Here is a 24,149-nt window from a genome sequence, read left to right as displayed (position 1 = left end):
ATTCAACATATTTAGTTGACGGTTTAGCGCGAGCACGGTTTTTGCCGGTAAAAGCTCGTCGTATTCGTCGCGGGAATGGATGCGAGGATCCAGGTCAATGCTCCAATTTAGAGCGAAAAATGCATTCGTATCTTGAATTAATTTTGGAGTTCGTGGACCTTGGCTTGATCGAAATGCGATCGGGCAGGTTTTTTATTTAACTAAATATGTTCCTTCGTTTGTTCTAAATAAATGTATTTTTTTATTGAAAGAAAAAAAACCGACAACTTAGTTTTTGATAATAAATTATTAAAAATTAACGTCCCTAAGAAATTAATTTAGAATTTACCATATGACATTTGCTGTGAACTTTTGCATGCCTAAGCTTGTGCTTTTTTTGCAATCATCTAATGTACTAGGTGTCGCTTAAATTTCATGCGTGCTGCCTGTTCTAATGCGAAAAAAGGGTTTTGCCACTAATGGACATAAAGTAAAAGGCGTCTTGACTTAATTGCAACATGCTTTGCGCATGGCGAATACAAACTGTGCCAGCGGCTATTGATGCTGCATTATATAAAGCATGTCACAACGTGCAGCACTTTCAATACGGACAAGTCCAAATAGTGATGAGAATGTCGGGATTTCGGTGTGCTGCGGTATAACAAAAAAAAAGCACATCCAGTAAAAAATATATCCAATAAAATCCCTTAAACCTAAAGTGATATTAAATATGGTTCGAGTATTGCCAGTTCCATTCATTATAATCGGGTGAGTTTTCCAACAGAAGTTAGCTCTTTAACTAGAATCTAGATTTGAATGCATCTTTCTGTATACTAAGTACTCTACAAAATTTGGGGTATACAAAACTTAATCAAGCTAAGTGCCGTCTCAAATTAATTTGACTGACACTTGCACCAATGAAATATTAATCCGTGCCCATCCATATTCGAAAATGCAGCACACAACGGCTTGTGACTTAGCTAAAACGGAAAGCAATCAATAAAAGTTGACAAAAGAGTCGATTGATTTTATAATCCCTACACTCTGGGCGGAAGTGAATGAACCCAAGGACAGCAGATAATTTATTCAAACTTATGCCAATGTTTCAGATTTATAATCCACTTCTGTACGTGTGACGATGGCGCTTCCTCAGATCTTCTGTATATAAAGACTTTGGAGCCCTCGGCGATTTTAACCAAAATGCCGAATATAACAAGTGAGTTTAGTTCAAGAATCTTCAATTCGTTTCGCATATTGCCATCGTCTAAACCAAAAACAAATGGATCGCTCAACCGGAGTCAAAGCCCCACAAACTTAAGTTATTTCTCTGAGATTTCCAATCAAAGACGAGTTCGACGAAAGGCAGCGGCCGACATGCTAAGCCGTAATATTTCGATGCTTTTGGAAAACCTACTCAAGCGCTACGAGCAATCCCAACTGCCCACTCATGGCCAGGGCGTTCCGACGGTGGTGCAAACGAATATCCTAATCCGGAGCATGGGACCCGTGTCCGAACTGGACATGGACTACTCGATGGACTGCTATTTCAGGCAGTACTGGCGGGACAAACGGTTGAGCTTCAAGGGACCCATCAAGAGTCTATCTCTGAGCATCAAAATGCTGGACAAGATCTGGAGACCTGACACGTATTTTTACAACGGCAAGCACTCGCAAATTCACATGATTACTGTGCCCAACAAACTGCTCAGACTGGATCAGAATGGTGGCATTCTCTATTCAATGAGGTGAGTTAAGAAATTTCTTTCTAAATTTCTTTAGTAATCAATATTTTTGGGTAATATAGACTAACAATTAAGGCCACATGTCCCATGGAGCTGCAAAACTTTCCAATGGACAGACAATCATGCCCCCTAGTAATTGGAAGTTGTAAGTTTATCAACATTTATATATTCGCCTTATCACATTCCCCTTTCAATTCATTAGATGGCTATATCAACCAACAGCTAATCTATGAATGGAAAAATCAGGACGATGCGGTGTCCTTTGTTCCAGGAATGACTTTAAATCAATTCGATCTCATTAGCATGATGCATCGCAATTTCACAACAGTTCGTCGCGAAGGCGATTTTTCAGTCCTGCATGTGGCTTTCAATCTCAAACGGCACACAGGATATTTCCTCATTCAAGTAAGATACACATTAATACATTAAAGAGTGTTTAGAAGTATGCTACAATTTGTGTAAACCTCTGAAGACTTCTTTGAACATCCGTATTAACTAATTAGTCTTTACGATGCGGTTTAGGTATATGTTCCCTGTATACTGATCGTGGTTTTGTCATGGGTCTCCTTCTGGATACATCGCGAAGCCACCAGTGACAGAGTGAGTCTTTGCGTGACCTCAGTGCTGACCCTATCCACCATTAGTCTGGACTCACGGACCGATTTGCCAAAAGTGAAGTACGCCACAGCTTTGGATTGGTTTCTACTGATGAGCTTCCTATACTGCATTGCCACTCTGTTGGAATTTGCGGGAGTGCACTACTTTACGAAACTCGGAAGCGGAGAAAGTCCTCAGCTGGAGGATCAGTGGGAGGACATCTGCATAGCCAACTCATTATCGGATCATGCCGGTGAGGTCGATGGTGATGGTGAAGCTGAAGCTGAAGCTGACGCTGATCCATTTGCGGATGAGGACTCCAGTGATGAGGGCGGGGTTAGTGAGTCCGTTGGGTCCAAAAGCGGTGTGTGTGTCTGCAACAAAAACGATGCTCTCGGATTGGAGTATGAGGTTTCGTTACAGAATTCACTAGCTGGAGCTGGTTTTCTCAAAAGAAATGCCATTTTTTGCCCCACATATGCGGTAAGTTAAGTTTTAAAGTCCCAAGAAAGCAACTTGAATTCCTGTATTTATCAGGACCCATCGTACATCCTGCCAAACACCATGGAGAGAACCACCCAAACGGAGCCCCCGGCCGTTTCCCGATTGCATCAAATGTGGATGTGCCTGAAGAGCGACAACAGTTTCCGGAAACAACGAGAACGCAACGCGGCAGCCCAAAAGAGCGAACAAGGTGGCGCCAATTGCTATGTCAATAGTGTATCCCTAATCGATAGGGTGGCGCGTATTGCCTTTCCCATGTCCTTCGCATTCCTGAACCTACTGTACTGGTGGGCATACGGGATGTACAAAAAGGAGTTCTCATGGTCCAATATGAAGGCATAGAGTTGATTAATAAACGTTGATTCTGAATTAAATTGATTTTTGAATGGATGTTACTTGGGCACTGTTTTGCCGGCTAAAGCTCGTCGTGCGGTGGGTGACCGCAATAAATGTGTCTTAAGTGCCAATCAATCCGTTTCTATTTATGGATCTGTGTCAGTGTGTCCAAATGCATTGGACATTTTTGTAGGACAATTCTTGAAGCAATAGGGGTTCGTGTTTCCAGCGAAACAAGAAAATGCAATTCAATTAAAACTGGAATTATACAGTCTTGAGCTCCAAGAAGCGATGCATACATAATTTTTGAATGTTTATTTAGCATACAGATTATTTTATTTCAAAAAGGTACAAAGCTTTTCGCGAGCTTAACCGCGCGATGTCGCTTTACAAAAAGCACAGCCTCATTGCCAAATCTGAAGGCGAAAAGGACATCCATGGAAAGCACAGGCCTACGTATGTATTTGATAACACGAACCGACTTGGATAATAGGGATGCGCAATGCAGGTCAAGCCGAGCGAAATGAACTCACCCGAGAAGCTCCCGCACAAGCATCTCTATAAGCAATTATTCATTAGATAGATATAGATACTGTGGGTGCTCGCACGCAGTTCGCAGCAGTTCGAGGCTACGCGTGAACCAAAGGACCAAAATACAAAATACAAATATACAAAAATACTGACAGAGACGGGAAAACGAGGTGCGAGCGGGAAAGGAAGAGGGAAGCGCAGCGATTAAGTGATAAAGTTTCCCAATGCATTGGCGAATTCGCGTTTTATTCGCTAGTGCTGCTTGATATTGATATGGCCGAAAGAGCAAGAGGAACTGAAACTGGTGCCCCAAATGCATAAGTAGCTTGAATTGTTTGCATTCGATTGTAACGTGCTCCAATATCAACATAATGCTTTCGTCCACCCAAATCGGCTTCATTTTTAAATGTGCAAGCTCGCATAAACGGCATCATTTGGTGGGCAGTAAAAACCTGGTGTTTGAATAATATTTTTCATTTCAAAAATATCAACTGGCCCAATGGATGTCATGAGAAGCAAGACCTCGAAAATGTGTTCTGTAGCAAAACTAAAAAAGTCGGCGTGTAACAAGGACACTCGCTCGGCGTTGCCACCTTGTGCAGGTGTTTTAAGACCAGCAATTAGTTTAAGGACATAATTACGGTGCAATTAAAATCTTCACAATAATTGTTTCGCTCACGTTACATAATAGAACGAACTTAGGAACAGTGTATCCGATAGGGCTGCAGTGCATACTACTATTGTTCTTATTTTGTTTGCATTTTTATTGATACCCAAACCATTGCTGAAGAATTCGCGTTCTTAATTGTTCAGGGATAATACAGCAAGTGCTGAAGAATTCGCGGCAAGTTTGATACGTTTTCCTGTTTATTTTGTTTACTTGTTGTTAAGCTACACAAATGTAATAGGGCTTTGTACATTTTTGCTGTTTATAACTATTCTTTTGTGTTGTACTGTTGTACTACAAAACAACGAAAACCTTGCCATCCACAGCTTTTTGAAACATGCCAGGGTAAGACAGCCAGATGCCTTTGATTCTGCTACCACGATGCGAGACCAAAAGCTGGAAATGACAGCGCAATCGATTCCAAAAAGTTGAGACCCAACAAACGACACAAGCAAAAGCTGTCAATATGACATGTTTTACGCGCGTCGGAGTATCCTGTAGTCTGTTCTTTTTCCTACTGGGTGCCCAGCTACAATTGATTCGGTAAGTGATTGAGGGGCTTAATCAATTTGAATTATCAATTAAAAAAAAACAGATGGCATCATTCTGGGAACCATAAAACTGAAAATAAATAGAACCTTTAATAGAAATATTATACCCAACATCTAATAATTCGTATTTATTTTCGCAGATGTATTCGAAAGGATGTACTAGCTGGCCGCCTTGAGAATGTCACCCAAACAATATCAAACATACTGCAAGGATACGATATTCGACTCAGGCCCAATTTCGGAGGAGAGCCCCTACATGTCGGCATGGATTTGACCATAGCCAGCTTTGATGCCATATCAGAAGTTAACATGGTAAGTGTATTGCAAACTATTAGGGTAAATGATAATTCTATTGAGTCTTTGGTCGTCGAATCATTAGGATTACACGATAACAATGTATTTAAATCAGTACTGGCGCGACGAGCGTTTGGCATTTAATATCTTTGGACAATATTTCGACGACGAGAACGACGATGGCATAAGCGATGTGTTGACATTATCTGGAGACTTTGCTGAAAAGATATGGGTACCGGATACGTTCTTCGCCAATGATAAAAACAGGTGCAGCAAAACCATTGTATGGATACAATCATACGATTTCTAAGCTATTCTGTTTTAGTTTTCTGCACGATGTCACCGAGAGGAATAAGCTGGTGAGACTTGGCGGCGATGGAGCTGTTACATATGGCATGAGATTCACCACGACCCTCGCCTGCATGATGGATCTGCACTACTATCCATTGGACTCCCAGAATTGCACTGTGGAAATTGAGAGCTGTAAGTGGATGAATTAACTTGATCCATGTTATGATGATAAGACGTTTGTTTATGGCTAGGGCTCATAAAAGATGTACATATATTATAAAATTAATTTTGACAACAGAGATCTTGAGATCCCATTGATATGCTCTTCTTAACAAAGAAAATATATAAAAATACTTGTCTAACAGCGTAGATTGTATTAAATAAGATAAAAAACCTAAATTAAAGAGTTGTTATAATCAGATGAAGTAAAATCTCAAGATTGCTTTATATAAATAACTAATACTTAATCACTTATCACTTATAGTTAAAATATACGTTTAAAATACTCTCAACTTTGCAGATGGATACACGGTCAGCGATGTGGTGATGTACTGGAAGCCAACGCCAGTGCGCGGAGTGGAGGATGCGGAGCTGCCGCAGTTCACCATCATTGGGTACGAGACCAATGACCGAAAGGAGCGGCTGGCCACTGGAGTCTATCAGCGCCTCTCGCTTTCGTTCAAACTGCAACGGAATATCGGATACTTTGTATTCCAGACCTATCTGCCCAGCATTCTGATCGTAATGCTGTCGTGGGTCTCGTTCTGGATTAACCACGAGGCGACTAGTGCCCGGGTTGCATTGGGCATCACCACGGTGCTCACCATGACCACCATTAGCACGGGTGTTCGCAGCTCACTGCCGCGTATATCGTATGTGAAGGCCATCGACATTTATCTGGTCATGTGCTTCGTTTTCGTGTTCGCAGCCCTCCTGGAATACGCTGCCGTTAACTATACTTACTGGGGCAAAAGGGCTAAAAAGAAAATAAAGAAGGTCAAAGAATGTTGTCCAGGCAAGATCGGTAGGTCTACACTAAAATTCGTGCAATATACACCCAATGTTTAAATAAAATAACCCACGACCACAGGAAAGAGCGAAAGATCCGAGACGTGTTCAACGACAGAGGACATAATCGAGCTGCAGGACGTCCGAATGAGTCCTATACCTTCTTTGCGAAGAGGTACCTACAATGCCACCCTCGACTCCATCGGCACCGAGACCATGAATTTAGGAAAGTTCCCCCCAAGTTTTCGAATAACTCGTAATTATGGCACCGGACACAGCCAGCTTAGACGTCGCGCCCAGAGGGGTACGCATGAAATTGAATCTCATATTAAAGAAATATTGTAAACTAATGTTGAAATCCGATTTGTAGGAATCTCCACCCGCCCACGCATGTTGCATGCCCTTAAAAGAGGTGCCTCCGCTATTAAGGCAACCATACCGAAGATCAAAGATGTCAATATTATTGACAAGTACTCCCGAATGATATTTCCGATCAGTTTTCTTGCGTTCAATCTTGGCTACTGGCTGTTTTATATTCTGGAATGATATATATAACGTGAACGAGTAATTAATTCCCCTAGCAACAGAACCATGAGACCCAAATACGACTTTTTATAACCTCCATAATAAAGATTGACTTCGCCATAGTATTTGGGCGTACCTGAATCATTAGCATGACTCATTTCTCTGCTGCTCTCACCCGCTGGCTTAGAAATATACAAAATAACGAATGATGATTAAATCAAAGTAAGATATGAAATCAATTTTGGTTAGGGTGCGAATCATGTGACTATTTAGAAATACAAACGTACGTGACCGCCCAATTTTCCATTGAGAGAGAACGCACTGATTATCAGTTTCTACTGTTTACTACTCCAAATCGCTTATAGCTAGTCTTACGTCTAGCGATTCTATATTTAATCCTGCATCCATTGTCAATCCGCTCCTTCAATTCAATCGAATAACCACCAATGCTCCTCGAGCTCTCCGTTAGCACTAATGTGGCGAGGACTCAGGCTCACTGGGTTCGAATCCACCGTCGCACATTGGTCGATCACACGAAAACGCTGGCCAAAAGTCCAAAAATCAATATTAAGAGCTCAAGTATTTTGCGCATTCGTATATTACAATAATTTACAAAATTGAGTGAATGAAATACTGCAGAAACAAAACTTGTATAATTTGCCATATGGAACACATTTCACCCCAAATTTTTTATTTGCCGCCGGCGATATCTTTGAATACTCTTCTGTCCCCATGTTTTCGTTTCTGTAGGAATTTCCTCATTTAGTTGTGTAAAATACTGTCGGAAAAATAATAAAAGCAAAAAAACACTAATGCACAACCGGACATACCCGAACCATGGAATGGTTCCCGGAATTCGCATTTTGATCCGCTGCTGAAGATGCGTTTGTCGCGATGTAATCAGCACCGCCTATGTAACTTACAAATTAGTGATAGTTTAAAATAACATTTGAAAACGGAACAAACTAATAATAATAGTTAAAGCTACACACCTGTTGTGGACTTTGGCAGGTTAACTACATCGCGCCGAAATGTGGACAAATTCTGTGTGAATCTAAGCAATAAAAGTACATGGTTAATATTAATGCAACAGCAGATGGGCCTACATATATACATATCAGTTTTTACGACTCACTTTTCTTTGTTTTTACTGGAAACATTTCGCTCAATGCCGACCATCAGATCATCGAACCATTGCGCCATTGTCTGTTGCTTTTCAATTGGTTGACCACAGATAATTCTATCCTTTAAGGATCTATTACAATAAATAAAAAACTGGCATTAGATGAGGCTGTGAAATATAGTTTATCATTCTTACCGGTAATAGTCCTCATAAAGTAATATGAGAACCAGCAATGGACGTGACATGGACCACTGGTTTCGACAATCCTCTGCCAAAACGTTGTTCAGTAATGAGGACATCATACTCTGGAGTAACTCAGAATTCATTTCAACAACCTGTGAAGAAATAAATAATTAAGTAGTGCTCCGCGTTCTTTCTTTTCATACAAACCTTTAAGAATTGCGCATTTTCTTGATTTAAGCTACGGAGCTTTTTGTTTGGAAATGTAGAAACTACAAAATTTTAAAAAATTAAATTTGAAAAAGTAACATTTTATGATTTACAGCTTACCTTTCATCTGGAGCTGTTTAAAAATGTACGAAACAATACTATCCAAAATTGTGCAGCAACTTATATAAATGGCAGAGTCTGAAATTAAATATGTGTTACTAACATAATTAAACGCTGAATATAAGTGTGGGCACACCTAATGCGGCCAGTCCTTTGGTAAGACTTTTTAAAATGTAAACGAATGCAGCAGGCTCCAAAGCAGCCAAGTAAGAAACATGATCTTGCGACAGACAGTTTAGTAAGTTGTAGTAGGCCGTTGATAATTTTGGGTATTCCTGCAATTTTACAATTAGTTTTCCAATAATAATAGTGCCACTTTATCATATAGTTACTCACAAGTAAATCGCTCTGTTCTATGGTGAGAATCAACTTGGCGATAATATTGAGTACGCTGTCCAATGTATCATCTCCGTACAATTTAAATACCCCACAATTGACATAGTTGCCGCCAAGTGAGTTCTTTAAGATCAAGAAGCATATGGCAATTCCCTTAAGTCTCATTGGGTAAAGTCGATCACGTGGAACTTCTTGGTGCAGAATGCGATTGCCGTATATACAAATTAGTTTCGAGGCCTCGCGGAATAGGAGAATGCCCATTGGGCTGGATACATTGCCTGCCAGCCTTTGGGTGCGGCAATGCACTAGTTCGGCAAACAATTTTAGAATTGGTGTCGTAACGGCAGGATCGTGAGCCCACAGTTCCATCGCACGCAATAGTATGGGCAAATAGTCCGCATAATACAACCATTCAAAGAGCATGGTGTATTGAATGCGCGCGTTGAGCGGGAGCGCTAATCCACGGAGGTCTCGAGCCAAGCCAATAATGGCCTTCTTAGCCTCTTCATTAGAGAAGATGTTATTGTCCATCAGCACAGAGCCAAGGGACTCGAATTGATCTAGGTAAAAAATAAATTATTATCTGAGAATGCTAGAATTGATTCGTAAACTGACTTGTTAAAGGTTCCAAAAAATTGTAGAATCTTTCTTCATCCTCGCCCAAATCGAACATCAGCAATCGGCCTAATGAAGTGTAGAACATTGTGCGACATCTCATCTCGCTCAAAGTGGAATTCGTTCCTAGGAATGGGAAATGTTCGCTTGTGTGATGTGTAAGCATAAACTGGACTTCTTCTAGACGTGCCAGTTTGCGCACAGAATTAAAATGCACAGAGAGATCGGATAATAACATCAGCGTTTTGGTGATAATTGGCTCAGAGCGTCCCCAAAACTTTAAATTTGTTATGCTGTAGATGTAGATGTAATTTATGTTAAGACTTTAGGTCGATTAAATTTAAAATATAAACTACTTACATTTTGCGATTAATAAAACTTAAAAGCATTTGCTCGTCACTCAGTCCAAAGACTTCGCTAAGTCTCTTGTTCAAATTGGCTTTTTGCGCCTGCTCGCTGCTGTGCATTTTTCGGACCTGGTCCAAAAAGCTCAGTATTGCCAGCTCCAGCTTTTCGCAACCCGCTTGGGGCAATCGAGCATCGGTTAGGCTCATCAGTTGCAGGACCCTTATCACGAGCTCCGCGTCCATTGTGTCATGCTCATCGCTTGTCGTAACGGACAGGCGACCCACTATAGCCGAACCGATTATATACACCAGCCACGTTAATTGTAGCTCGTGTATAGTGATGTCTATGGTATTGGCGTTAGGCGTCTGCAGCAAATTCTCATACTCTCGGGCCTTCTGATCGAAATGCTGGACAAGCAGACTACACGTCTTGTTATACTCGCACCTTTCGATTACCGACAGTTGCTCCAGCTGTTGCTGCACCATACACAGATCGTCTAGTGGATCATCCAAATTGTCACGGACAATAACAGGAACAGCATCCAGGCGCGAGTCAATATACGCCTTGATAACCTCCGGCGTGTAGGTACCTAGCAAATGCGGATCCGGGGACTTAACATATGGTACAGACGCAACCATGCGTTGCCAAAGTGTGAGTAAGTAATGTACACTGTTCGGTGCAAAAAGCCATACCTAAGGGTAGAGAATGGGTGTAAGATTTGACCAGGCCCACAAGATTTAAGTATGTACATACATGCAGGGATTGGACAGTAAACTTAGCTATTAGTTGGATTGCTTCAGCATAACATGGGACCGCTATAAGTTCACCCAATTGATAATTAGACTTAAGACGAGCCAGCAAACGGCAGAACTCGTGATAGTTATCTGGGTCACTCAAGCCCTGTAAGAAATCGTTAGCGAAATATGTCTAAGATAGCTCTTCTTCGAGTACTTACGTGGAGAGTATTTAAAATATCTCTGACTCCTTCGACCAAGTGCGTTAGAAATTTTGTTCTCTCAGAATTACTAAAAAGAGAGCGACGCACAGATGTCATTTGAACCAGGCAGGATATGGAGTAGCTAGCTAAACCATTGGGCAAAATTTGGTATAAATCAAAAAAGAGTTTAAGTGTGTTCGAATCTAAGAATGCAGGACGCCAAGCTGTGGGTATCTACGTACAAGGTCAATTTAATAGAGAATCCAAATTCATTAGTTGCATTTGCGTACATACCTGAACGTTGTTCATATCATCCGCAGATTCATCTGTGGAACTGCCAATAAAGTCGAAGCTCAGGCAATTTTTCGTTAGACGTAAAACGTGTGATATTAACCTAAAATAAAAAAGAAAATTAACCCAAATAACTTATCCACAGAGTAGTACCCGTCAGATCCGGAACATGAAGATACATAAAGGAATTCGACTAAATGTCAAATCTTGGTCTGATCTATTGGATAATATACTACAGCATAGTTAACTCACGCTTGCTGCGACTCGTCCATGAAGTTAATGTTTTTGCTATTATCACGGGCTGTGATCAGCAGAGAGCAGGATAGCAGAAAGGTTTCAAAGAGTTGCTGGTCTCGATACGATGTGGCTATTTTGCGATTTTTGGAGAAGGACAGGTGCACGTCCATCTCGACAACTGAGTTCATCTCACAAACCAGTTGTGATAGAATTTGGACGCCAATGGTGCAGTGCTCAACGGAGCCCTAAAATCGATTAATCATTCGAATTAAAAATAGTGATTTAACAACAAAAAATATACGGGATACCTGCAAGAACTTTTTGACATCTTCCAAGAGGTTTTGGAACACCATTTCCTCCTTGAACGAATCGAACCATCCAAACTTGGTTATCTTCGCCAGCAGAGTAACCAAGGCCTGGACAACGAAGTGCTGCAGATTGGGTACGGTGGCCAGATAGTTAAGAGCATAGCTGCGAATGTCAATCCTCTGCTCCAGACTTAATCCCTGAATGAGTTTGGTGAGTGTGGAGGCGGCCAGTAACTGGGCATAGCTGGAATCGGCTCTGTCCAGCAGCAACTGGCATTTGGGCAGCGCATCCTGGCTGCTTACAAATGTGACTAGGGCTTTTTCCGCCTCGGCACGTATTCTTATGTCTGTGGCTTCATAGAGTTGCTTGCAAAGCACCTCCAGCTGTTGTATATCCTACAAACGCCATTAATTCGCTTATATTTACGTACTCTAAGTCAACAAGGCGCATTAAATACATACCATAACGATGAACACCGGAATTTGCTTAAAAATAAACTTGCCAATTGTGGAAACAAACAAACAAGTGTGACCAAAACAACCGAATTTGAAATAGTTGCGATACTCTTGCACTTGTTGAACTGCAGACCCAGGAACGCCGTATTATCGCGGCGGCAAGTCTTTGTTGACAAGGAGCCGTGCCAGAAAGGGATGGCACATAAATTACACAAGCGAATTTATTTTACTAACTAATAGCTTAGAGTGACAAAAGCTGAATTGAACTGAATAATGAACTGGACTAGATTCTATTGACACGGTTTGCTTAGATAAAATTCTTTTGCGTTCCTTAGGAATTACACTTTGTATGCGTACCTTAATGACTAAAATAAAAGAGTTAAATATCAAATGCAATAATGTAATTTATTACTTTCGTATGGAACAATATAACAGCTGGAGTTTCACATCTTCAAAAGATTCCATTCATTCCCCTACCGCGGTTCGATGTGAGAGTATTGCATTATGCAATAACTGTAACTATAATCCAGTGTTTCGCACTTATTAAAAAAACCATTCGTTCCCAAGCACTTTGCTTTCGCATTATTCTTTATGAACTTATTAAAATGTTTATTATAACATGGGAATAATAATAAGGAGATGCACTGAATACAATATACACTTTATTAGAACTAAAAATTAATAACTTAAGAATTCTTGTAATTGTTATCGATAACAATTCATTTTATTTAACTTAAAACAATAATTTAAAGAGTAAAAAACAATTGGAGAAGTCGAGGATAAAGTCTATAAATTTATTCGAATCAAGTGAAATCATAATAAATGTACTAATTTTTCCTAAGGAATATGGATCAGGTGAGGTAAACATGCCGGTCGCCAGAAGAGGTTCTTCAGTCATCCATAACGCATCATCTGTGGTCAGCTGATAGCCAATTACACATTGAATAGGTGGAAAACGTAATCTTTTTTGATCGGAATAAATATAGAGAGCGAGGGTCGAAGTTAAGCCGGCTCGGAGGACCAGTAGAGTGTAGCAGGGTTGATCCGTTATGGAATTCCAAAACCTGTAATCATGAAAGGTTAAAAACTTTTCGCCTTCCGCTTTTGGAAGATAACTAAACAAAAAAAGCCTGCCCACGAAAAAAGCTTGTTGAAATTTGATAAACAAATCAATACTGGCCCCATTAATACTTTATTTCTTTATTTAAATAATCCACTAGGTGGACCACCATTCATAAGTTCATTCTTACGTACAAAACTCAGTATGGTTTTATAGTATTCGTTGTTTTTGACAAAAAATTAAGTAGATGACATTTTGTATACATCAAAAATAAAATGGATATATTACAAATATAAAGATTAAAATATCATACACACACATAATGTTATATGACCTTCATTAATACAGTAGCTTAATGTAAAACAGATTTCATTCAGGGTTCAATAAGCGGTTTTATAATTTTATTTAGTTCGTCAAGTAGTATGCTTTTCTGAAGAGCTGGGTTTTATTGTCCTCACAGACCGAGCGCACAAGCCTTATTCCGTGGCAAGCAGCGAAAAGTTCTCAAAATTCAGCTTACCTTGTATGGACTCATCATCCAGGTCTTCGGTGCTGTTGGTAATACGTGCTGTCAACGAAAGATAACGAATATTAATGTATATTCAATATGATATAATGTAAATATATACGCACTTCTAGACCCCTTGGTTGAACTCATGCCCATGGAACTTTGTAAGCCCCCATTTCGGCCATACAGAACATTCTCCAAATAGGGCAGTCCATTGTTATTAACAATGTTTAAGCCAAGGCACGTCTCGATTTGCTTCCAGCGATGCAGTCGTTCTTGCAGCTCGTTTGTTACATCTCCAAGTGCATTTCGTGCCTCAACAATGGATCGATCCACATCATCAATACTCTTTCCATGCGTGGAAACGAACGCACCCACCAAACTTGAACGTTTCTTACGCAATTTCTCACAAGCCTCTCTGGCTGACTGTAGCTGTTTCTCAGCCGATGTGCGCTTCTTCTGATGATTCTTACTTTCTAGTTCATATGTATATTGGAGCCATGATTGCAGTTGTGGCGGTGGTGACCAGCAGTTGTCCACTAGTTCGAATTCGGCACGAGACAATTCGTTGCGCAGCATCTCGATTTCTTTTTTCAGCTGCTGAACTTCCAAATCCGAGTTTGATGAACTGAGAGTGGGGGCTTCTTTAAGACGCCGCTCCAAATCTAGTTTTTCTGTTGCCACATTTTCCTGTTCCATTCTGGCTCGTTCTAGTTCCTACAGGAGTAAAGCAATGCTTTAATTCAATAATCATTCTATATCAACTTATGGAGACAAACCTTCTGCATCTCCTGTAGACTTTGCTCAGCCCTTTGCAATCCCTCCATATCCTGGGCCATTCGACGAAGATGACGTTTGGCATTTTTATTTTGCTGGTAGGCGTACCAACATCCAATAATAGCACTTAGCAACAATGTCACCAGTATGTAGTCCTTCCAGCGGGTACCAGTTTCTATTAAATGACCAATGTATTTGAATAAGTACTTTTTATACTCTGTGAAGCTATAAGCTCCTTACCTCGCGGTGGCCCAAACAGAACCACATCCATTGCCTTTAATGAAATTTTCTGTTTGTGTATAGGGTCCTTGATGCCAAGTACATTGCCCACATACTGAAGATTATTCACAGCCAATCTAAAACGCCGAATATAATTGGATGTATTAGATTATTCAACAAATCAAATTGATTAACTTTTCCCAAAAGGATAAGTAGTTCTCCAAAAGAATAAGACAACCTAAGGGAAAACAGGATTGTTTAATTAATACATATCAACTTTGGCTTGCCAAAGATAGCTTCCTTTCTTGGTATCTACAATTGCCACTATGTTATGAAGTTTTGGAAGAGTAGTAATACAACCTATAGTTATGGATTACGATGCACAACGTATTCGTAAATGGGACAGATGAACTCAAAGTCATTAACATGATGTAAATAAACGAGAACTCAAATTAAAAATGATTTATAGCCTACCTCGGCAAAGCAGCTCCGGTAACCTTGTGTAATTTGAAAAGATCAACGTATTGGGGCAGCTGAACGGACTGCGCCAACCAATCAGTGGTCTGTTCGATGGTCCAATTGTGCACCTCCGATCTCAGCCAAGCCTCCCAAAGTTCTTTGACCGATATATGCATATCGTCATTGAAGTGAAACGCTTTCTGCCGCTTTTCATAGCCCGAGTCGTACTTCAATTCCTCCCGCAAAAACTGGAATAATCCGTTTAAAGATGGGAACATAAAATAAAGGATATGAAATGTTGAAAATTTAAAATTAATAATGGAAAATGAAGTAACAAAGTGTGTCCTACTTTAAAGGTCAAGCTGAATGAACGATGTTTTTAACAATGAACGATATTATAGAATATATGTTTATCTCCATAATGTAGGTTGATTAGTTGATTGAGATCTGGGTAATCTTTACTAATTATTATTTTTCAAGTAACAAGAAAGGAAGCTTAGTTCGGCAAGCCGAGTTTTATATATTGTTGTAATGTTTAACTATTTACATATACCTTTATATTTCAACGTATTATACAAAAAATATCTGCAGTTGTACAAAATATACAGTCTTTACGAAATTCAAGAAAAAGATAAAAAAGCTTTAGTAATCGAGAAGGTAATTTTAAAATCGATTAATATTAGAAATGTAGCAATTACCAAAAATTTAAATAAACAGTTTTCTTTGCAAAACAAAAACGTACGCTTATGATTCTTTTCATTTGTGCTCTGAATAATGAATTTCTATATGGTTTCTAGTATAGGGTACAATTTGTGTCAGCTTAACGAACTGCGATTTCTAGTCATGGAAACATGATGCTCATATACTTTGCACTTTCAGTTCAAATGGCTTTATAACATACGTCATCGGACTCGCTCAGATCGATATTTCCATTGTCGTCATCATCCAGCTGGCGATGCAAGCTTGCAATAGCCTCCATGCCGAAGCGATCCTGAACACTTCCACTGTAGCAATCAAAATCATCCGCAGCACACGCTCCATCCGCTGAACCACTTCCCATAGAACCTGTTAAGAGTACATCGGTTAACAATGTGTACAAACATGCTATTAAATCTAATCCACAAAAGGCTATTTAAATCAAAACATAATAATACATACTGTTAAAACCCGTTCTTCAGTTGATAGCTAGCAAAAGCGTGTTAAAACACAAAAAATAATAACGAAAAGGTAACTTCGGCGAGCCAAAGTTCAAATACCGATGCAGTTAGAAAAGAAAAAGTGCAGGTTGCTTTAGTCGTCCGATTTTCCCACAATTTGCAATCTTGTCCTAAAATCGCCCTGAAAATTCCCATATAATATAGGCATCGGAAATTATACTATGAAAAATAATTTGCTGAACTCCTACAAAACGAATTTACATCGAGTATCGATTTAATAAAGATAACAAATAGAAATCAAATAAAGCAACTAAGTTTTGAATAAAATTTAAATTACACAAAAAAAAAACAACGAAGTTTTACCAATTTGGCCAGATTGTCCTATAAATAGTCCGATCGTTCATATGGCAGCTATATGAAATAGTCGTCTGTTCTCGGCTGTTTCGACCTATATACTACCTGCAATAGAAAGAAGACTATGTTTAAAGTTTCAACCAGATGGCTTCAAAATGGAGTGACTGGTTTGCTTAACGACGGACAGACAGACAAATATACGGACATGCTTATATATACTATACGAGTATCTATCTACTTTACAAGATTGGAATACTCTTTGCGGCGTTGCAAGCGTCTGACCAAATTGATAAGGACCCGCTGCAAGGGTATATCAAGTTAAGTAATTATAAATAGCTTTAAATATCCTTAAACATGCTTCAAATCTACCTTATAGGCGATGAAATAGCTAACAAATTGGATGCTCTTCTTAACTTGCAAACTTAAGCTAATGCATTGACTCGGCACGTGCTATTAATGACTGGTTTTGGCAGATCCGATTAGAATGTGCTTTGCTTCGTGCACAACTTACTAAATTCATTGCTGACCGCCTGGGACATGGCCTCGCTCAGAAGGTTATATGAGCTCCTGTGCAGATTTTGCGCCAGATGAGTGGAGTGCTCTCCGCCGCTTCCGGCGTGCGATGCGGCGATATGGGTGACATGTTCCGACTGTGAATTGTGTAAACTCTGACCAGATTCGTGGGATGCGTGACGTGAGGCAACATTGGGATTTTGCTTATACTGATGCTGTGTGTTGTATCGATTCGAATCGACGGATACTGTGTGCGGGCCATGATCTAGCGTACTTATGCTCTTCAGCACACAGCAGAAGAATATGAGAGAGTAGTTCCAAATGGTATTCTTTCGCATTGTTAGAATTGTGTGCGGACTTCTTCAATACAATTTATCGCATACGTCTCCTTAAAATCAGTAAAACGGTTCGGTTTCTTTTAAAGTTTACAGATCACATTTGTTGGTCGTGAAAGTCATAGTTTTCAACTGATGATATCCTGCAATGATGTATGAAACAGAGGTCAGGAATGTGGTAGATCTTAACTTAAAAACTAAGTAATACGGGTATAGAAGTGATCTTTATAACGCATATTCCTATTCTATAAGATTCCATGGTGACCGAGGCGTATAGTACATAAAGAAAATTGATTAAATAATCAAGCAAATCCAACTGTGTGCGAAAGTATTATTGCATTCGCCAATAAATAAAGATTTACTGGGCACCGACTTACGAGGCTGTTATTTGTCGATGAGATTCAGTTTTAGGGGTCTTAAAAGATAACCGCTGAGCGCAAATTTACTGAGAAAGGCAAATATTAGGAAAACGGCGTGAGTAATAAAATTAAAGAATTTTTGCTTCGTCGAGATAAAGTTATTTTTTGGAAAGTTCTTTCCGATTTGGATTTGCGTTTTTGTTAACTAGTGTAAGTTTAGCTGTGGATGCTGTATAAAACATTTGCGACAGCTAACTAGACTTATACTATGATTATGATCTATCATATCGTACTAATATGCGTTTTACATCCGTGTAATTACAATACATTTGCGATCGTTTTTGATCTTTAATTTGAAACAAATAAATGCGTAGAATACAGTTAATTCGTACAGGTATCGTTACAAGGACAGCACATAACGGTACGTTTACATGGCAGCAACAAATGGATTCAAAATCATAGGCAAAGCTTACTGTGTAACTGCTTTCCTTTTCTTTTTTTTTTTTAATATTTTTTAATATTAGACATTGATACTATATACGAATGTAGATATGTAAGTTGTGGAAGGCATCAGCATTTGTTTACTTCTAAAAACGCAGAAAACTGGGAATTTCAATAATGTCTGCTCGGATTCGGCTGCGTTATGACTGCACAATTTACAATGTCAAAGCCAAGCACTTAATAACCACACATATGTGGATGCCCAGTGGTAAACTTCCATAAGTTTTTTTTAGACCTCAAATAAAAATAAAAGCACTCACACTAAAATTCCCGAGTCAGTTTGGGTTGAACGATGTGACCAGTCGACTGAAAGGTAAAAATACACTCCTCACATTTTAGACTACAAACACTTTTCTTGTTAGAGCTATTGGATTTTTCGCAAAATATGTAAAAGCTTTCGTGTACAACATAAACTATCAGCAACAGATAATAGAATAAATATTTACGGTATAGAAAAGCAATATATATTTTTTGTAGTATCTAGTAATACACTGTTTCCAATAATCCGGACATTTCTATAACTATCGATAATTCTGCAAAAACATCCTGTAACGGCTGTACCGCAAGAATTCATTAGTATTTTCTATTTTATAAACTAATAAGATACCTGTATTTAGATATATTATTTGCTTATTAAGCTCGATAGGTTTGCTTGCAATTGCATTCGCTTAGTGGAGATAAGCGGAACGAGTGGGATATTAAACCTAGATTCCCACTAAACACAATCGACATGCAGAAGTTTATAGAAAATTTAACTTATTTAATTTTATCGATTGAATGCATTGGGTTTCTGAAAAATTGACATACTAACTTTAATAAAATAGTTTATCACGCAATGTAGGTAATAGGTAATAACTATTTACTCAGAAACGCGTTTATGAAACGCTTAGAACGGCCAGCAATTATGCCTAACGCGTAGTTTAAATAACAATTGATTGCTACAGAAGCTGGCAGCGCGAAAGACAATATTAAGTTTTACAATTTAAATGTAGCTTGAAAGCAGCATTGAAAAAGACAAAAACTCAGTAGCATTAAGCGTAAACCGATTTGGCATTTGAGTTTGGCATTTGTTTGTTAATAGTATGTCAATAACAGCAATTGTACATCAAAAAAGGAAATAAAAACGCGCGCATGCAGCATTGCTGGTTAAAATAAACATTCATAAACCAACGAATAGAATGGGACGCACGGCAAACGATGAGAGATTGTGAATAGAGACATTGGTTAATGCCCGAAATGTACATATTTGTGTGTGTTGTGAACGATTTGGTGCAAGAATAGTGTGTATTTTTAAACAAGACTCTGGCGCTGATACATTCATACATAGCTCACGCGCACAGGACATACAGTCCTAACATAAAATTCTCGTTCGTTTTCACGCCATCGCATCTATTGTGTTACATAGCGGCCAAAAAGCGAGAAGTAAAGAGCAAAAAGTTGCAAAGTTTTGATTCCTTGGCAAACAAACAGGTATGTATTCGGAATCGCAGGGATATATACATGTACATAACGCGTACATCCGACTGTTTACATCCTTATTACTAAATATAGAAGTAATTCCAATTGTGCAAATTGCCAGTGGAGGTGTACATATGTATTTATGCAAGCGTTCGTATGTATGTGGGTACATAAAAACATGGCAAGTGAAAATTCGCATGGTTTTCCCTTCAATTTCGTACTGAGGACATTATTTACTCATACAATTATCGAATGTAAATAAGCATATACACCTGTATGTACGCCCGTGTGTTTGTGTGTGTGTTTGTATATACAGTGGTCAACTGCTAAAAAGGAAGCAAATAAAAACCTCGGACTAACGTAACTCTCATGCAAAAAGCATACAACAAAAAAAATTAAACAGGGATAATGATGCAGCAATTTTTAAACATTAAATTGGCAGAACTCACATTGTTTGCTAAAAGGTTAAGTTTATTTCAATCCAGTATTAAGTGAAATGCAAATATTAATAGAAAAAGGATAATTAATATCCTTGTTTTAGTACATCAAAAATGCAACAAAGACAGTCCATAGAATCGTTCACAAAGTTACCTAATATATTATTTATCTATTTAAATTAAAATGTTACGAAGAATGGCTCATATACTACATCCTTATTGTAAGCTCATTCAGGAGAATCGGAATAATAATATAATTGAAATTATAGTCTTATTTCGAATGATGCTTTTAATTTAACCTTAAACTTACCAACACATCTTTCTTGCAGGATATACAAGGATCTTTAAATGAGCAATAGTTTCGCAGACTCAGGAGCACAGTAAGGCGCGAATTATATTTGAGTACGATGAGCGGCGCTACCCAGGAATTTTGTGTACGCTGGAACAGCCATTTGGGCAGCATTGGAGCTGCGTTTCCGCAGCTGCTTGCGGGCCAGAGATTCGTGGACGTAACACTGGCCTGCGAGGGCCAACAGGTGCACTGTCATCGTCTGGTTTTGGCCGCCTGTTCCACCTACTTTGAGGCGATACTGGCGGAGCATCCCTGCAAGCATCCGGTTATCATACTACCCAGGGAGATCAAGCTATGGGAAATCCAGGCGCTCGTGGACTTCATGTACAAGGGAGAGGTCAATGTCACGCAAGCCGGTCTTGGCCAGTTGCTTCGCTGTGCCGAACAACTGCAGATTCGCGGGCTATACGGCTCCGAGGCACCGATAAACTACAAGAAACTCCAGCAGGCGAGTCTGGAGGCTGCCAAGGATCCAGCTGCATCCACACCGCGAAGCTTCAAGCATGTGGACAGCACGGAGACGGACGATGCAGCTACTAATTCAACCACCTCAACGATAACCACCTCCTCCGCTCCACCGCTAGCGGTTAACCAGCAGCAACCCACAGTATTGAAGCGCCACAATTCGGATGTTCGTCAGCCACAGCAGCAGCAACAGCAGCAGCAGCGACCTCAGATAAACGGCAGTAATGCTCAACAGCCATCTAAGGCCACCTCTGCGAACGTTTTGGGCAGCCACTCAAATGCCCCGACCGAGGACGACTCCGGCGATGAGGTGCCGAACAATTGGAATGCCTACGGGGATCAATTCGAGGATTGCAATCTATCTGCGCAAGCCGTTGACAACAAAATGAATGTCCAACTATCCCTGCAGCAGGCGAGGTTTGTTATTGAAATACTATAAAAAGAATCTCTGGATAACTATATCTTTTCTCAGGATGCAAATGCAGCTTCAGCAGCAGCAATACTTGGATTCAAATGTTGAGGACGATCACAACTATGTAGCCGCTCATGATGAAAACAATGACAGCAGTTTTGCTGCAGGAGTGCCGTGCGGATCCGGGCTATCCGTCAGCCTTGACACAGATCTCGATACATCGGCCAATACTTCCGGAGGACTGAGCCATAGCTCGATCGATGGCTATACCTCATATAAGCGCGTCCGACGTTCGGAAGCATCTCTAGCACAAGCGGCCAAATGTGTTTCGAAGGGCGAGACATTCCAAACAGTCAGCAATATGTTCAATATTCCTGTCTCAACCATTCGTTTCTATATGGCGCGAAAAGGAATTCTTCCGAAGCGGAAGCGTGGACGTGGTGCTTCCCATGCCGGAAACATAATAATCACAACAAACTCAGGAAAACTCTCAACCGTCCCTGCGAGCATAACTCATCCCCAAGCCCATCCGCCGCATATTCATCCCAATCCCAATGCCCTTCCTCTTCCTCACACGCAGTCTCAGCAAATGTCCTTGGACAGCCTACATCTAAAGGCGGGCATCACAAATACCAGTGGCAGCAATAGTCCAGCAACTGCTACGGCAACGTCTATGTCACCATCATTTGATATGGCCACAACAGGTGATATCGTGCCTTTTCACCTCCATAGCGATGCGGCGGCATTCAAACTCAACGATCAAAAGCTGCACATGATCTAACCACGCGGTTTGCCAAACTGTGCTGTACTAGTAGGGCGTGTATTAATAGAGAGGGATTTCCAAGCAGTTGCTGCTTTCTTTCATTTCGGGGTACGCATCGGCTCGTGTGGGATCTTTAGTCATAACATAGTCAACAAAATACAATTTATACTTAGGTTTATTTGATTACGCTTTGAAGTTGCAACAGTTTTATCCTTGGTTGAAAAATACTCACTGTTCAATCATTATTCATTATTCGTCTTCATTATACTTTAGGAATTAAATATAATACAGTAGATGTATTCTATCAAGGATTATGACTAGAAACTTGCGTAAAAATTTCAAATATGTTTCTTGTCGCCCCAGTACTCTAAGGAATTACTGTATTGTTAATAAGATAAATAAAATCGACCTGGAAACTTTTACTGGGTATTCGTGTGATTGCAAAGATAAGATGACAATTTATAATAAACTCAAAGGTCGTAAGAGACATAATCATAATGCTAACAGCTTAAAATATTGTAATGTAAAGTAATAATTATTGGTCAAATACATCCGATCTATTTTAAACCCATTTACTTTTTCTACATGAACTACAATTTTCACCCATATTCGCAAATCTGTAATACTTGACGTTGAGTTCCTTCATTATAACAATTAATTGGCCATAACTTCAAGAAAAGGCGAAATGCCCTATGATTAAACCGTTGTGAAAGTATTATTAAATACATAAGTACTGTGTACGAGAAGATTGGGCAATAAAATTTTAAATGCATTCAGAGACACAATAAGTGAATTTTTGTTGTTTTCCGCTAATGTATTATTTTAAACCCCAAAAAGACCATTTCTCAGCTTCAAAATGGACTATTATGAGAATTCAAGACAAGAGCGGAGAGAAAACGTCCAATTAGCTTTTATTTTGCTAATTTGCAAAAAGATTAGTACAGTGGAGGCGCAGAATGCTCTAGTGGAAACAGCGCTTTTTAGATGCTTCTCTAAAATTTGTGTTTTTTCAGGGTGAATCAACGGTCACACTGCAAGGCTAAACTAGATGTAAATATTCGCACACGATTTCAATTCCATTTGAAGAACATGGCTCAAGGAAATCAACCTGTCGATGAAGGATTACCCTGCAACGCTTACTTGGACACCAGCCTTCAGGAGGACGAGAATATGCAACGCATCCTGAAAACCTTCTACAGTAGCATCGAAGTTCTGGAAGCCGACATGGAGAAGGCACTGGCGCTACAGGCAGCACGCACATTGTCGACAAATGAGCAAATTAAATTGGATAGTTACCTGGTGTATTTGAAGAGCACATTGTTTTGGATATACCTGAAACTGCAAGGTCTAGATGTCTCGAAGGTGAGTGCAATCCAATACACAGTTCACATACATAGTGACAATCGCGATTTGATTCCATTTCAGCATGGTGTGATGCACGATTTGAGTCGTACGAAGGAACTACTTGCCCGCGATAAGGAAATAAACGATGCTCTGGCGGCGCCAAGACTGGATATGAAGGCTGCCAAGCGTTTCATCGCAGCAGGAACCCACACGCGATTTGTGGATATGGACGGCGTTATGGTCACGGAAAAACAATATAATAAAAGCCTACAAGAGACGACCAAAGAATAAAAATCACCAAGGGTTAATTTGATAGTATAGCGGCCTATTCCCTTCAAAATTTTAGATAATAAGTCAACAATAAGACAATACAAATCAAAAGCATTCACTTTTACGTCCTGTTCCTGGTTTTGATTTTGATCCTTGCTTTTCGCTTCAGTCGCAAATAGAATGCAATGCATTGATCCATTGTTGGCCGAGGAACTCAATA

The 24,149-nt window shown here is 39.7% G+C and overlaps 6 protein-coding genes across 16 annotated transcripts; 4 read left to right on the top strand and 2 right to left on the bottom strand.

Annotated features, from left to right (window-relative positions):
* Positions 1 to 709: 709 nt before the first annotated feature.
* On the top strand, positions 710 to 3,164 carry LOC122624475 (gamma-aminobutyric acid receptor subunit alpha-2). Its single transcript, XM_043804027.1, has 6 exons — positions 710 to 747; positions 1,089 to 1,724; positions 1,784 to 1,866; positions 1,924 to 2,126; positions 2,244 to 2,801; positions 2,856 to 3,164. Exons 1-6 carry the CDS (start codon positions 710 to 712, stop codon positions 3,162 to 3,164), a joined length of 1,827 nt encoding a protein of 608 aa, XP_043659962.1.
* Positions 3,165 to 3,750: 586 nt separating this feature from the next.
* On the top strand, positions 3,751 to 7,118 carry LOC122623668 (gamma-aminobutyric acid receptor subunit beta-like). Its single transcript, XM_043802950.1, has 8 exons — positions 3,751 to 3,859; positions 4,683 to 4,899; positions 5,048 to 5,219; positions 5,287 to 5,468; positions 5,527 to 5,684; positions 6,013 to 6,516; positions 6,583 to 6,804; positions 6,871 to 7,118. Exons 2-8 carry the CDS (start codon positions 4,823 to 4,825, stop codon positions 7,044 to 7,046), a joined length of 1,491 nt encoding a protein of 496 aa, XP_043658885.1. The 5' UTR covers positions 3,751 to 3,859; positions 4,683 to 4,822; the 3' UTR covers positions 7,047 to 7,118.
* On the bottom strand, positions 6,385 to 12,456 carry LOC122623667 (ran-binding protein 16). 7 transcript variants are annotated; one of them, XM_043802944.1, is made up of 17 exons: positions 12,193 to 12,456; positions 11,731 to 12,126; positions 11,438 to 11,667; positions 11,189 to 11,288; positions 10,913 to 11,128; positions 10,711 to 10,857; positions 9,970 to 10,649; positions 9,610 to 9,902; positions 8,995 to 9,554; positions 8,795 to 8,933; positions 8,659 to 8,736; positions 8,539 to 8,600; positions 8,344 to 8,483; positions 8,161 to 8,280; positions 8,018 to 8,079; positions 7,856 to 7,935; positions 7,351 to 7,567 (listed from the first exon to the last, which is right to left on the bottom strand). In XM_043802944.1, exons 1-17 carry the CDS (start codon positions 12,193 to 12,195, stop codon positions 7,454 to 7,456), a joined length of 3,420 nt encoding a protein of 1,139 aa, XP_043658879.1. In that variant the 5' UTR covers positions 12,196 to 12,456; the 3' UTR covers positions 7,351 to 7,453. The 7 variants fall into 7 exon arrangements, 6 of the variants coding, with proteins under 6 accessions (XP_043658883.1, XP_043658879.1, XP_043658882.1 ...); XM_043802945.1 differs by lacking the exon at positions 7,351 to 7,567 and adding an exon at positions 7,606 to 7,803; XM_043802946.1 differs by lacking the exon at positions 7,351 to 7,567 and adding an exon at positions 7,606 to 7,769 and having other exon boundaries at positions 12,193 to 12,455.
* Positions 12,457 to 12,959: 503 nt separating this feature from the next.
* Positions 12,960 to 18,834, bottom strand: LOC122623183 (stromal interaction molecule homolog). 5 transcript variants are annotated; one of them, XM_043802175.1, is made up of 9 exons: positions 18,689 to 18,834; positions 17,232 to 17,711; positions 16,111 to 16,274; positions 15,225 to 15,457; positions 14,772 to 14,887; positions 14,534 to 14,706; positions 13,880 to 14,471; positions 13,767 to 13,814; positions 12,960 to 13,250 (listed from the first exon to the last, which is right to left on the bottom strand). In XM_043802175.1, the coding sequence occupies exons 2-9, from the start codon at positions 17,569 to 17,571 to the stop codon at positions 13,234 to 13,236; spliced, it is 1,683 nt and encodes a 560-aa protein (XP_043658110.1). In that variant the 5' UTR covers positions 17,572 to 17,711; positions 18,689 to 18,834; the 3' UTR covers positions 12,960 to 13,233. The 5 variants fall into 5 exon arrangements, with proteins under 5 accessions (XP_043658110.1, XP_043658107.1, XP_043658108.1 ...); XM_043802172.1 differs by lacking the exon at positions 12,960 to 13,250 and having other exon boundaries at positions 13,500 to 13,814; XM_043802173.1 differs by lacking the exons at positions 12,960 to 13,250; positions 18,689 to 18,834 and adding an exon at positions 18,513 to 18,663 and having other exon boundaries at positions 13,500 to 13,814.
* A 506-nt stretch (positions 18,835 to 19,340) lies between these two features.
* Positions 19,341 to 22,735, top strand: LOC122623693 (protein tramtrack, beta isoform). The gene is made up of 3 exons (XM_043802982.1): positions 19,341 to 19,898; positions 20,653 to 21,557; positions 21,613 to 22,735. Exons 2-3 carry the CDS (start codon positions 20,731 to 20,733, stop codon positions 22,331 to 22,333), a joined length of 1,548 nt encoding a protein of 515 aa, XP_043658917.1. The 5' UTR covers positions 19,341 to 19,898; positions 20,653 to 20,730; the 3' UTR covers positions 22,334 to 22,735.
* Positions 22,736 to 23,339: 604 nt separating this feature from the next.
* Positions 23,340 to 24,053, top strand: LOC122623118 (nuclear nucleic acid-binding protein C1D). The gene is made up of 2 exons (XM_043802075.1): positions 23,340 to 23,677; positions 23,741 to 24,053. Exons 1-2 carry the CDS (start codon positions 23,405 to 23,407, stop codon positions 23,948 to 23,950), a joined length of 483 nt encoding a protein of 160 aa, XP_043658010.1. The 5' UTR covers positions 23,340 to 23,404; the 3' UTR covers positions 23,951 to 24,053.
* The last annotated feature ends 96 nt before the right edge of the window (positions 24,054 to 24,149 follow it).

Source organism: Drosophila teissieri, chromosome X, assembly GCF_016746235.2.
Source record: "Drosophila teissieri strain GT53w chromosome X, Prin_Dtei_1.1, whole genome shotgun sequence".
In the NCBI taxonomy this organism is placed as follows: Eukaryota; Metazoa; Arthropoda; class Insecta; order Diptera; family Drosophilidae; genus Drosophila; species Drosophila teissieri.
Note: the sequence above shows the minus strand (reverse complement) of the source record. Positions and strands in the feature narration are given on the sequence as shown.